Source organism: Acipenser ruthenus, chromosome 43 (genome assembly GCF_902713425.1).
Source record: "Acipenser ruthenus chromosome 43, fAciRut3.2 maternal haplotype, whole genome shotgun sequence".
NCBI classification, from domain to species: domain Eukaryota; kingdom Metazoa; phylum Chordata; class Actinopteri; order Acipenseriformes; family Acipenseridae; genus Acipenser; species Acipenser ruthenus.
This window is the reverse complement of record NC_081231.1, coordinates 2841040-2855667: the sequence shown is the minus strand read 5'-3', so window position 1 is coordinate 2855667 and position 14628 is coordinate 2841040. Positions and strand designations below refer to the sequence as shown.

General features: G+C 43.8%; 1 protein-coding gene across 4 annotated transcripts in view; it reads left to right on the top strand.

The window, feature by feature from the left end:
• Positions 1-14628, top strand: part of LOC117398704 (signal-induced proliferation-associated 1-like protein 2) — an 80093-nt gene that overhangs the window by 43160 nt on the left and 22305 nt on the right. For 3 of the 4 annotated variants that reach the window (XM_059012089.1, XM_059012090.1, XM_059012091.1), the window contains 8 exons: positions 1501-1675; positions 2834-2937; positions 3516-3673; positions 4260-4845; positions 8967-9241; positions 10595-10885; positions 12198-12351; positions 13920-14052. In XM_059012089.1, the coding sequence (XP_058868072.1) occupies positions 1501-1675; positions 2834-2937; positions 3516-3673; positions 4260-4845; positions 8967-9241; positions 10595-10885; positions 12198-12351; positions 13920-14052 (1876 nt within the window). The remainder of the gene's footprint in view (positions 1-1500; positions 1676-2833; positions 2938-3515; positions 3674-4259; positions 4846-8966; positions 9242-10594; positions 10886-12197; positions 12352-13919; positions 14053-14628) is intronic. The other variant, XM_059012092.1, reaches the window with a different exon arrangement.

Below are 14628 nucleotides of genomic sequence, written 5' to 3'. Positions count from 1 at the left end.
AGCAAACGATATGTGCAGCTACTGATTTATGACGGGTTGGAGTTGGTTCAGCTTTGATAGCGTTGTTAGGTGAGCATTTCCCTGTTCCCTTTTCAAGGGCACCACAGAGGCACATCAGCGAAATAAAACAGAAGGGAAGCAGCTCTCTATCCCCAGAGTCCCGCCTCCTGATTCACGCACTGCAGCCAGCCCTGGATTCGAAGTCTCTCCGTCTCTCTCCCCCTCTCTGATCTGTCTCACTAATTAAATCATTAAAGATGTCCCTGGGGCAGTGTGGGCTCCAGCTGCTTGTCTCACATTCACTAAGCCCTGCCGCGGACATGGGATTTATCCCTAGAAATCCTGGATTAATCCTGCTGACTTTGCACTCCTTCACTCATGCACATCTTTTAAAGAGTATCACAGTTATATTCAGAACATTTACGAACGGGAGGAGGCCATTCGGCCCATCAGTCCTCGTCCGGTTTATCCCAAAACGTCTTAAAGGATCCCAGTGATTCAGTCTAAACAACACGACTAGGTAGCCCATTCCAGCCCCTCACCCCTCTCTGTGTGAAGAAGTGTCTCCTTCCCTCTGTCCTCAGTCCACTTGTCCTCTGCTCCTGGTTTCTGTGCTAGTATTGAATTAAGTCCCTCCTGATGTTTTTTTTGTTCCAGGCTGAACAGATTCCGCTCTTCTTTTAAGCTCTTCTTCTTTCGATGTTTCATTTTCTGTTTCAGTCATCACATCCTGGTGATGTTTTCACAAGTATAAAGCCCCCCTGTGGCCCCTATAGAGCTCATGTCTCCTCTCCACAGCTGGTACACCAGAGTGTAACCTTTAACCTAAAAAAAATACAGCAGTGAAACAAGTGTGGTATTTCGTACATGCAGGATGTAGTGACTGAAACAGAAAGTTACATTAATTCCAGACAAGGAGAATACATGATTGTATAATACATACATACATCTCTCTCACCTTCCTCTCTCTCACCCTCTCTCTCTCTCTCTCTCTCTCTCACCCCTTCTCTCTCTCCCTCTCACCCCCCCCCTCTCTCTCTCTCTCCCTCTCTCTCCCTCACCCCTCTCACTCACCCCTCTCTCTCTCTGTCCCTGTCACCTCTCCCCCTCTGTCTCTCTCCCTCACCTTTCTCTCTCACCCACTCTCTCTCTCCCTCTCACCCCTCTCTCTCTTTCTCTGTCCCTGTCACCTCTCCCTCTCTCTCTCTCCCTCTCCCTCTCTCTGTCCCTGTCACCTGTCCCACTCTCTCTCTCATACCCTCTATCTCTCTCTCCCCCTCACACCTCACTCACCCCTCTCTCTCTCTCTCTCTCTCTCTCTCACCCTCTCTCTCACTCCCCTCTCTCTCCCTCACCTTTCTCTCTCACCCCCCTCTCTCTCTCCCCCTCACCCCTCTTACTCACCCCTCTCTCTCTCTCTGTCCCTGTCACCTCTACCACTCTCTCTCACCCCCCCTCTCTCTCCCTCTCACCCCTCTCACTCACCCCCCTGTCTCACAGTTGAATTTCCAGCGCAAGTTTGGTATCATGTACTGCAAGGCAGGTCAGAGCACGGAGGAGGACATGTACAACAATGAGAGTGCCAGCAGCTCGTTTGAAGAGTTCCTGGACCTGCTGGGGGAGCGGGTTCGACTCAAGGGCTTTGAGAAGTACCGCGCTCAGCTCGACACCAAGAGTGAGTACCACCGCCGACACGTCTGTGTGTGTGTGTGTGTGTGTGTGTCAGCTACAAGAAACAGGGAGCTTGCAATGAAACCATGCTATCACCTACGCCTGGTATATATATACTGTTACAAGACGTCTAGTTATTTCTGTAGCATCCATGTGAGACTAAAGTGAAGAAAGTGAGATTGATTTGATTAGTGTCACCTTCTATAGCTCTAATTAAAAAAAATAAAAAAAATAAAACAAATTATATATATATATATATATATATATATATATATATATATATATATATATGAACATCATTTCATAATTTGGATATTTTCTTTAACATCATGTTATCAAAGAAACTACAACATGATATTGCAAAAGTCTACCGGAAGCCATAATAGTAGTACAGTATTTCATGTTTCACATTTTTCAATTTTTCTCAACTTTTCATTAAGTATATGGAAAACTACAAAGCGGTATGTCATTCAATGTGTCAACATATCATTATTCAGCAGGTTTCCTTCGACTTTATAAGGCAAAATTAGTTCATTCTATAGGGTGATGTTAAACTGTGGCCAGAGCTGTACACTTGTGTGAGCTTCCCTGTAGCAAATGTCTCCAATCTTCACATACAGATGTGGCCAGAGATGTGTGCCACTATAAACCACATGGGTTGTTGTAGCCAATCAAATTCAGTGTAGAGCAGTCATTATCGTACAGTAGATGCCCTCTAAAGCTAACCTAAAAACACATTTTAAAAAACATCCACGTTTATTAATTTTATAATAGCATTAATATTCTTCACAGCAGTCATTACCCATCGATAACTGACCTTCCGTCAAGTGCCTTTGGCTGCAGACACCAAACTGTCCTGTTGCCAGCCAGTATTGCTTAACTGGCATTCCTGTTCTGGTTTAAAGATATGCAGGCAGGAGGGTTTTAAAGATTCCATTTTGGCCTGGGTTTATTCCTCAGTCCCTGTAGTCTTGTGTAACGTCAGTGAGATGAGGTTCTATAACCACGAAAGCAGAAGAAGAACCCGGTTCTTTTCCTCGCTTGCGGTGTGCCGGGTCCCTGCTTAGAACTTCTGCTGCACTTGCGTTATGTTCTTCACTTGAGAGTTCTGGGTGGATTACCTCCATTGCTTTGCCTGATGGTTCTGTCATTCTTTCTGCAGCCGATTCGACTGGATTGTACTCTCTCTACACTCGCTACCAGGACTATGAGATCATGTTCCATGTCTCCACCATGCTGCCCTACACTGCCAACAACAACCAGCAGGTAAAAGCCCATCTAAGCACTCTGCGCCCTCTATGCCTGGGAAATGTAGTCAGGCAGCGTGCAAGGTGAGTCATACAGTCAGGGGAGCGCAGGGGTCCCTGAGGGTCACCCCTGGTAAATAGATGACTGTGTGGTGTGCAGGGGGAGTCATACAGTCAGGGGAGCGCAGGGGTCCCTGAGGGTCTCCCCTGGTAAATGCATGACTGTGTGGTGTGCAGGGGGAGTCATACAGTTAGGGGAGCGCAGGGGTCCCTGAGGGTCTCCCCTGGTAAATGCATGACTGTGTGGTGTGCAGGGGGGAGTCATACAGTCAGGGGAGCGCAGGGGTCCCAGAGGGTCTCCCCTGGTAAATGCATGACTGTGTGGTGTGCAGGGGGAGTCATACAGTCAGGGGAGCGCAGGGGTCGCTGAGGGTCTCCCCTGGTAAATGCATGACCTGTGTGGTGTGCAGGGGGAGTCATACAGTCAGGGGAGCGCAGGGGTCCCAGAGGGTCACCCCTGGTAAATAGATGACTGTGTGGTGTGCAGGGGGAGAACATTGTGGGTAAAATAATGTGATTTTGTTTTTGTTGTTTCAGCTGCTGAGGAAGCGACACATCGGGAACGACATCGTGACAATCGTCTTCCAGGAGCCGGGAGCACTGCCCTTCACACCAAAAACCATCCGCTCCCACTTCCAGCACGTCTTCATCATCGTGCGCACCCACAACCCCTGCAGTGAGCACACCTGCTACAGGTACACAGGGCTCTCACCCCTCAGAACTGCACTCCCCTACAGGTGCGCAGAGCAGGCTCTCACCCCTCAGAACCGCACTCCCCTACAGGAGCACAGAGCAGGCTCTTACCCCTCAGAACTGCACTCCCCTACAGGAGCACAGAGCAGGCTTTCACTGCCTCAGACTGTACCAGTGGAACAGCACAGTGCTTGTGGAAAATGAGGTTCAGAACAGGGTTTGTGGCAGTGGAAACACAGCTTTTTCCTAAAAAGAAAATTGCTCGAGCCCCAACCAAAAATAAAAACAGCATTACTGATCATTTAAATCCCTAGTTTATATAAAAAAACATAATAAAACTATAAATATTATGAGATCTCCCTCTTTTAATATTTATTATAAATGTATGAATTTGACAGAATTCCAGTACATCTCACCCTGTGTGCAGATGCCATCCCTTGTATCTTATTTGTTAGCTGCCACTGTCCAGATCAATTGACTACAGACCAATATAGTCCTGAAACTGATCTGCAGTGCTGTTGATTTCTTGCAATCTTGTTTGGGTTTGTTAAAGAGTTGAACCCCTGTTCTCTGTGCTTCCTCTTGCAGTGTGGCAGTGACGCGCTCCAAGGACATTCCACTCTTTGGTCCTCATTTCCCCAAGGGGGCGGTGTTTCCCAAGTCACCCGCCTTCCGTGACTTCCTGCTGGCCAAGGCTCTGAACGCAGAGAACGCAGCGGAGAAGTCGGAGAAGTTCCACGCCATGGCGACCCGCACGAGGCAGGAGTACCTCAAAGACCTGGCGGACAACTACGTCACCACCACCCCTATCGACTCTTCCTCCAAGTTCCCTCTCCTCTCCCTCGGAGGAAAGAAGAAGGAGAAGCTGAAAGGCTCCAAGGGGGCCGAGCTGCACAGCGCTAGCGCCCTCGTGTGGGCAGTAGGAGCGTCGCGGCAGCCCGGGGTTTGGGATTGGGTGCAGTGCCTGCTGGGAATCTCTGCGGAGTTCGTGGTCCTGATTGAACGCAGGTCCCGGAGGGTGGTCTTTAACTGCTCCTGCCGCGATGTGATTGGCTGGACGGCCCGGTCGGGCGGGACCGCGCTGGATATTTATTACGAGAGAGGCGAGCTGGTGTCCCTGTGCGTGCTCGAGAACCAGGCTGAAGACATCAAGGAAATCATTCAGAGGCTGGAGGTGAGAGAGAAACAGACTAGCCTGTCAATCAGGAATCCTGCCAATTCCAAAATCTCAAGGGTTTTATTGTATATTTTACAGGAATTAGACAGCATTGGCCGAACCATTTTGATATAATACTACCTAGCCATGCTGCTGAAACAGAATCACTTGGATCAATTAAAATCCAACTTGACAAGGTTTTGGGATCAATCAGCTATCAATCAGCTACTAGGAACCGGACGAGCTCAGATGGTCCGAGTGGCCTCCTCTCTCTCCCTATTTTTCTATTTCTTTATATATTCATTTATTTAGTTTCCAAACAGAAGCCAGGTTAAAAACACAGTAGGTTAAGATCTCAAATCTCTTCACCCAGAGAACAGAAAAGTCAGAACAGAAAATCGTCATGAACTTACCAAACCGGAATGAAACTCATTCTAGAGTTAATCTTATGTTATTTCTGCTGCTTTATGATATGTGTCTCATTTCACTCACTTTCACTCTGATACACAATAAGTTCATACGTGGTGTGTCTCTTAATATAACAGAAATCCATTTCCACAGCTGTAGCAGACAGAAGGCTGGTTGTGTGGTGCAGTGGTTAAAGAAAAGGGCTTGTAACCAGAAGGTCCCCGGTTCAAATCCCACCTCAGCCACTGACTCATTGTGTGACCCTGAGCAAGTCACTAAACCTCCTTGTGCTCCGTCTTTCGGGTGAGACGTAGTTGTAAGTGACTCTGCAGCTGATGCATAGCTCTCACACCCGAGTCTCTGTAAGTCGCCTTGGATAAAGGCGTCTGCTAAATAAACAAATAAACAGAAGCAATATGCATGAGATTATCTCTCTGCTAATATTAATAAGAGACACTTTACACTCCACATATTAACTTATAGGGTAAGAATGGCCCCTAGTGAGGGTAAGAAATACTGGTGACACTTTACATTAGATGTCTCTAATTGCTATGTATTTACATAGTAGTTACATAGTAAACACATGTGTGCTTACACAGCATTACAATGTTATTATGCAAAGTTACAATGTACTTAATGTGTAAATCTTTGTGCATGATATATCGAAGTACACAATTGTATCAGAAAATGGTTAGGGCTAGGGTTAGGGTTAAGGTTATATCATTATAACTATGCATAATAACATTGTGAGTACACATGTATTTGCTAAGTAACTACTATGTAAATACACAGTAATAAGAGACACTTCATGAAAAGTGTTAGCGGTAAAGTGATACCAGATTGAACTAGAGGCAGGTTTTTGGTTATGGTCTTTTGAAGCCACAGGGGGTCTTTACACTTGTGAGGGTCCCCAGGATGTGACGACTGTACAGACAACGATACAGAGTGAATCAGACCAGCAAGAGCAGTACTAGGAAGCCTTACGTCTTGCTGCTGTCATTTCTCTGTGTTTTCTACACTCAGTTTTTCACTTGTCTTTGCAATGCTTGATTTTCGTTATTTCTTTTAGCCTCTTTTTCTTCTTTTCTTTGGTTTATTTTGTTGTTTTCTGGGAGAGTTACCTGGGGCAGAAGGTGTGCTTTTATTTTTGATCTTATTAAATACAAAAATGAATATCAATTGTAAATTATAAATGGTATTGAATACAATGACCCAAACGTGGACTCAAGTATGCTGGCTTGGGAGACACGTGATTCGCTGCAGATCCTGGGGGTGTCGAGTTGTCGTGGTTACGAACGCGGTGTTGAAACTCCCTGAGCCTCGGTGGACTTGTGTTTCCACGGGAGGACGCGGTCCGATGAAGCGGGCGGGAGAGTGTAATAGATCTCCTCCTAGATGCTGATGAGTTAATAACACTGACATCACCTCTCCACTGTAGAGCTGGCTCTCTAGATCAGTGGTGTACGGCTCCCGTCCAGCCCTTGCTTTTCCATTCAATTCAGAGGGACGATTTATTACAAGGGTAAAACTGCAAGAATATATGCTTTCTTCAATGATTCGGTCTATTGATGCTGCAGAATCGGGTTTGGGTTAGAGGTGTGAAGACATGGGAAATATGAGGGTGGGGGAAAGGTGCCACATTTTTATAAAAGTGACTTCTGGAAAGTAAAAGAAAGATGGAACTAGAGAAAGGGGGTATTCGATTAAGTAGGGGAGGTCCTTTGGTAAAGCGCTTGTTTTTCAGGAGCTAAATACTGTAATAAATCACTCACCTTTCAGAGTAACATATTTTTTGTTTATTGTTGTGGCAACTTTGGACAAGAGAGAGAAGTGTGTTTAAAATCTCTGAGTGCAGAAACAGACATGTAGAACACACAGGCTGTGAGTTATTATCCTGTCAGGGGCATGTTGAAGACTGTGAGTTATATTATACTGTCAGGAGAGTATTGAATGCTGTGAGTTATATTATAGACTGCAGATTGAACCGGCTGCAGCCCCAGTTTAAATTGGATGGAGATGAGATTGAGTTTCACAGGCTGGTTTTCATTGTACAGGCAATCCACACAGTATTTCTGTTTTGTGTTTGAAATTGATTATTGTAGTTTCCTATTAAAGAGAAGGAACCCTAAAACAAGGAAGTGCAAAGTTTAACTCCGATCTGATAGGAATTAGACAACTTCCACAACTATGCAACTTCCATACAAGCCCAGACTTACTTCTCTTATTTGAGTGCCAAAATGTTTTGTATCACCTAGAATTTTCAATCAATCCTAAAATTATTCACACATATATATATATATATATATATATATATATAATTTAGAGCTTTTATTTAATATAATTTAGAGCTTTTATTTAACATTGTGTAATCAAAGAAACTACACAATGATATCGCAAAAGTCTACCAGAAGCCCTAATAGTAGTACAGTATTTCATGTTAGATTTTGAAATGCCACATTTTTCCATTTTTGTTAGTTTTTCGTTAAGTATATGGTATGTAATTCAATATGTTAACGTAACATTATTTAGCAGGTTTCATTCCACTTTATGAAGCAAAATTAGTTAATTCTATAGGGTGATGCAAAACCTTTGGCCATAGTTGTACACTGCCTGGCCACTTTATTAGGACCTGTCTGTCTCCCCGGTTGGAATAGGCATTTCAAAGTGTTCAGGAGTTTTCAACAAAAAGAATACGAGTGCATCTCAAGAGGGTTGCATGATAATAACATTTCCAATTAGCTCTCAACAGCTATCGCAGTGATCATGGTAACCTTCAATCATGCTTTGAATCGTTAATGGTGTCTTTCTTCCTCCCTAGCTCTTAGTTCTCTCTCTCTCTCTCTCTCTCTCTCTCTCTCTCTCTCTCTCTCTCTCTCTCTCTCTCTCTTCTCTCTTTTTAACCTTGTTCTGCTTTTCGCTTGTTGGCTTTTTAAAACAGAGCCCCTGTTCTCTCCCACAAAAGAGGGGTCTGAATTGAAGTTATTTTGCCATGCCCAGTTTAATTGTGATGGTTCTCTACAGGAATAGAGAGAGGAGCATCTCGGCAGCAATGCCGCTGATCCTTCTCAGCTTCACTGTCAGGAACACGATTACTGCAGAGAACACCAGGAGCCACAATCACTTTCACTGCAATACATGCTCAACACAGAACAAATTATTAATACTATTACAATGATTAAATATTGTTTTCCAACCCTACTTCTCAATCGTGTGCAATTTGAGATGGAGGACCCTATTCTATGTATCCAGGAAAACCTGTTTTTAAGACATGCTCACACTGTATAAAGAATCAATCAATATTTTATTTATTTGTTTATTTAGCAAGACGCCTTTATCCAAGGCGACTTACAGAGACTAGGGTGTGTGAACTACGCATCAGCTGCAGAGTCACTTACAACTACGTCTCACCCAAAAGACGGAGCACAAGGAGGTTAAGTGACTTGCCCAGGGTCACACAATGAGTCAGTGGCTGAGGTGGGATTTGAACCGGGGACCTCCTGGTTACAAGCCCTTTTCTTTAACCACTGGACCACACAGCCACCCTTTAAACTGGAGCAGCAAATCAGTTTTTAGATTGTACTGCTTCAAAATATTTCTTTCGAAATGAACATATTTGAATTAATATGTTTTCTCGTGTCCAGATTTTAAATAACGGTTTAATGAATGGTTCTGATTTCTACATGTCTAATGAGAGCATGTTTGTCATGTGATGTCATTTCTCCCCTCCTCAGTTTGTGACATGTGGCTGTGAAACGCGTCAGGTGACTCCGTTGCGGAACAGCGTGGGTCACGTGGGGTTCACGGTGAACGACGAGGGCTTTGTGACCGAGGTGGAGCGGTTCAGCTACGCGGAGAACGGGGGTCTGCAGACGGGGGCCAGGCTGGTGCGACTCTGTGGCGAGCTCTACCTGTCCCTCACCCCCGCGGAGAGAAGCGAGCTCCTCCACAATGCTGTGAAAGTGCACGTCACCGTCATCCCTCCGGACGAGAATGGGAAGCCACGCAGGTTAGACCAACCCGTTCTAGACCCAACCCGTTCTAGACAAAGTGCTCTAGAACGAGACAAATCATTCTGAAGTTAAAGTATTACTAAAATCATGTTCCCATCTGCCACTGGAATTGAAATCCAGCAGAGATCCAATCCATTTCAATTGGGACTGTCTGCCTGTCTGTCTGTCTGTCTGTCTGTCAGCCTCAGTTAGGATTGCAGGCTGGCAGAACTCCATCTCTCACACTGAAGTGACCTGATGAGCATCCAATGTGAAGGATGCTAGAGAGAGAGAGAGGCAGGTTTTAAACTTGTAAAAAAAGAAAATAAGGCAGAAAATGAAGTCTAGATAAGCTGCCAAGGAAATATTAGAGGTTGGTTAATTAATTACAAGTTATTATTATTATTATTATTATTATTATTATTATTATTATTATTATTATTATTATTATTATTATTATTATTATTATTAATTTCCTATTTGAGAGCTATTTGCTTCTCTCTTGGGTTCTCTTTCAAGCACTTACTAGACACTCATGCAGGTTCCCTGACTAACTCGCAGGGCAGCTAAGCTGTTAACCTGACATAAACTACACAAGCACAAAGTTCACTCAGTACCTGTGAACACAGTATCCGACGCACCATCGGGCTCTTCACACAGAGGCAGCCCCGAGCACACTGGCTGCTCTCCTTTTATACTTGGCAGCTGGCCTCAATTTGCAATAACGAGGCCAACTGCCAAAACAATTAAACAATAAAACAATTAACTAATACAATTAAACAATTAAACTTGACAGGGAGCCTTTTAACCCTGTTCCTGCCACACCTAGAACCTATGCCCTTATCCAGGGTGACAAAATATCACAATACACAGTATCACACTGTAAAATATCACACAATATCATGTGATACATACAGGTTTGACTTGTGGGTCCTGTGTCCGGCTGCAGAGTGCATTGTAGACTGCAGGTGGAAGCTGCCCCAGTTTGATACTGGGAACGAGATGAGATTGAGTTGGATTCAAGGTGCAGATGGAAACGTGGTATAAAAAGAAACTTACTACAATTTTGACAAGCGTTTCTAAGAATTCATTCCAGTCGAAACGTTGTCAAAGAATTTTAGAGCGTTTCTTTTAGTAATACTGACCATTTAGTGTTTTATAGTTATGGATGACCTACCATTTATCATTAGGTTCAGATGTATGCTTTTAAACACAAATGTTTATTGGAATTTAATAATCACAAGCTACATGATGTCATTGTCTGGGTTAACTTGTGAAATACGGTTTGTGACACAGTGGTACAGAAATACATTCCTAATGTGTTTGTAGCTTTGAGGTTGTACTGAACACTGTGTTGTTTTGCTGTGCAGGAGTTTCTCGGAGCTCTACCTCAAAGCAATCCAGGACACTGAGCGCAAGTCAGAGGGCTGGGAGGCCTGGGTCCTGAGGAAGACTGAGGACGGGGTGGAGAGCAGGGTCCCGGGACAGAAGCGAGAGGGAGAGGGCGACGGGACAGAGGTGCCTCTACTCAGCCCCCCCAGCTTGCCCCTGTTTCGAGCAACCTCTCTGCAGGACAGTCCCGTCGTGGAGCCCCTCCCGTCACCCCTGGTGCGCAGCTACTCCCTGGAGAAACGTCCCGCCCTGGAAGAAGCCAATGGGAAGTATGTTGAGCAGCAGCCCGGGTTCGAAGTGTGGTTTCAATCAGGGCTGTGCGGATACTCAGCTTTTTGAGTTATTCCCTTTAACATGTTATAAGTCAGCAGGTATTAATTAAAACAGAAAAAAACATGTTCATTTAGAAACACACAATTATGTTTTTGCTTTGCAGTCTACAGCTATGGCCAAAGGTTTTGATTGAGTTTAATTAAAATATATATATACATATGAACATAATTTTGATCTCATATTTAACATCATGTAATCTAATATAACTACAAAATAATATCGCAAAAGTCTACCAGAAGCCATAATATTAGTATAGTATTTCATGTTAGATTTTGTCAATTTTTAAAAAATGTTTCTTTTATGATAAGTATATGGAAAACTACAAAATAGTATGTAATTCTATGTCTTTCCTTTGTTTAATGTTTGCTATAAAATGAATTTTCATTTGATTTTCTAATAACACTTCACTAAGTTCTGGCTCTCATGAGGAATGTCCAATAATTCTGCAGTATTCAACGCTTGTTTCTGATTAACTTTCTGTCATTTGAGAGCCAGTTGTTCTTATTAAGTTGTCAGGTAAAAACATGTTCAGTTAGAGACACGCAATTCGGTTTTTGCTTTTCAGTCCACACATTATGAAGTACTAATCAGTTATGATAAGACAATGTCAGTGTGAATTAGTATAAAAATAGCTAGTCAGATCTAATCTATTAAAACCTCTCATATTTGATCTGTAATTATTTCTCTTTCTTTTGTTTCATCCATTTGCTATAAAATGAATTTTCTTCAGATTTTCTAATAACACTTCACTAAGACCCGGCTCTCCTGAGGAATAATTCTGCAGTTTCAGAGACTCATATTCAACGCTTGTGTTGGATTTAACTTTCTGTCATCCAAGAGCCAGCCATCATTGATTGGTGTTTAATGTTGTGAATCTGTTTTACAATTAACATGTTTTTAACAGCTTTAAAACCAGACGATATAAAACATGTTAAAGGGAATTACTTGGGGAATCTGAACATCTGCACAGCCCTGATTCCAGTTATATAATTCCAGCAATTTTACCTAGCATGCCTCTCTATTGACATGTGCGGTTTGGTTAGAAGCACATGGATTTTCATTTTAAAGAATCATATAATATTAAAGAAATCTATCAGTGAGAATGATATATAATGGAAAAGTTTGTCAATACACACATGGATCTGTCTCGCTGTGAAGTTTCATGCACAAGGAATCACCACACCCTCTGATCACTATTCTATTAAGAACCCTTTGCCAGCCTGACTGACCTCCCCTCTGTGTGTCTAGCAGGCATGTCTATGACAATGTGGGAATGCAGCTGGACTGCAGGTCAGACTCTGTGTATGAGAATGTCCCGAGGCTTGTGGGCACGACTCCTGACCTCATTCTTGCGGTCAAGCCCAGGAACCCAGCAAAGGAGGAGGATGAGATTCAGAAGCAGGTAAGAGTGACCAGCTGACCGCCGGACCAAACCGATTAATCATGCAATAGCATATGAAAGCTCATGGGCCTGACAGTGGAGTGATCTGGTGCATTCTGGGAGCCTGTTACAATAAGTGTGGGTTGTGGCAATGTAGAGATACGTTTAAGATCCGTCCCAGTCCTGCGTCGTACCTGTAATCAACTCAATGATGTGACACTGATCGTTTTATTATCTTCCTCCCTGCTCACCTTTATACTTTCCCAGTTTAACTTTTTTAATTTGAATATGTCTTCCTAACTGTGATTCAGACCACACACCCTTATCCAGGTGCAGCACTCTTACCATTGACTCCAGTCTGGTTAGGGGCCGTGCTAGTCAGGGGCAGTGCTAGTCAGGGGCAGTGCTAGTCAGGGACAGTGCTAGTCAGGAGCAGTGCTAGTCAGGGACAGTGCTAGTCAGGGGCAGTGCTAGTCAGGGGCAGTGTTAGTCAGGGGCCGTGCTAGTCAGGGGCAGTGCTAGTCAGGGGCAGTGCTAGTCAGGGGCAGTGCTAGTCAGGGGCAGTGCTAGTCAGGGGCCGTGCTGGTCAGGAGCAGTGCTAGTCAGGGGCAGTGCTAGTCAGGGGCAGTGCTAGTCAGGAGTCGTGCTAGTCAGGGGCAGTGCTAGTCAGGAGTCGTGCTAGTCAGGGGCAGTGCTAGTCAGGAGTCGTGCTAGTCAGGGGCAGTGCTAGTCAGGGGCAGTGCTAGTCAGGAGTCGTGCTAGTCAGGGGCAGTGCTAGTCAGGAGCAGTGCTAGTCAGGGGCAGTGCTAGTCAGGGGCAGTGCTAGTCAGAGACAGTGCTAGTCAGGGGCAGTGCTAGTCAGGGGCAGTGCTAGTCAGGGACAGTGCTAGTTAGGGGCAGTGCTAGTCAGGGGCAGTTGCCCTTAACAACTGTTGTTGAGAATGTTATGTTAAATAAGACATTGCACAATTATATGAATCTGTTTAACATAGACTGTATCACAATGAATAATTCACAAGTGGCTTAAAAGAATGCTAGAGGTAAGGAGGAGTGAAGAGAACTTGTTAAACTGGTTTAAATTCACACGTGGATTTGGTTTGTTAGGTTATTGGTGGGCTCCTGACAATGTCAAGTCCACTCATTATTGTCACAGTGCATGCTCAGTTCCTGTTGAAGTTCTGTTAAGCAGGCTTGACTGTATTTGACTCATTGCAACAAGCAATATCAGAAAACAGATACACAAGGCGGAACACGCTTTTAATTTCATCCTTTTAAAATCGGAAAACAGCAAACCACAAACCACTTGATTCTCAGTTTATTTATTTATCTTTTAAGATTAGAAAGTGAAAAAAGCGAGTCAATGTAGGTTTTTGGTTTATTTTAAAAAGTAAAAAATAATTGAACAGAATAAAAACAAACCTACTTCCATAATGTCCTTCCAGTAACATATAGAGCTGACCTACATTGTGATTGTTGTGTATTTTCTACCTAAAAGGCTCAAATGGTAATGGAGTGATTGCTGGTGTTTTATTCCTTGTGTCTCGGTAATGGAGTGATTGCTGGTGTTTTATTCCTTGTCTCTCTTCCAGTTTTCAGGACTGGACCTGGGTGATGAGGATCCCACTGTCAGTGACCCCCAGTGTCGCACAATCCCGCTGGGCTTCTCAAGCAGGGCAGACAGGAGCTCGCGAGCCCTGAGTATCCAGAACTCCATCACGAAGAGTAGGTGTCGCTACTGCTCTTTATACAACGGCAAAGGGGGGTTAAAGTGCCGTCATTGCCAGGCTACAGATTGATACCGCTTCCTGTAGGCTGACTGAGGAATTAAACTGCAGAGGACTGTGTGGTGTGGGTACAGTATTCAGAGCTGCTGGCTTGTGTTACTATGAGGCAGGGATAGAATGACTACGAATCGGAATAGAATAGGTTGACTCGTCGCCACTTAAGAAAATGGTACACTTTACATTGACTGTCTCTAATTACTGTGTGTTAGCATAGTAGTTACATTGTAAACACACATGTACTTACACATAATTACAATGTTATTATGCATAGTTACAATGTACTTGAAGTGTAAATGTGTTTGCACAACTGTATCAGAAAAGGGTTAGGGTTAGGGGGTAGGTTTAGAGTTAGAGTTAAGGATAGGGTTAGGGTTAGGGTTATATCATGCAAAAAGATTTACACATTCAGTACATTGTAACTAGGCATAATAACATTGTAATTATGTATAAGTACACATGCATTTCCTGTATCTACTCTGTAAATACACAGTAATTAGAGACAAAATGTAAAGTG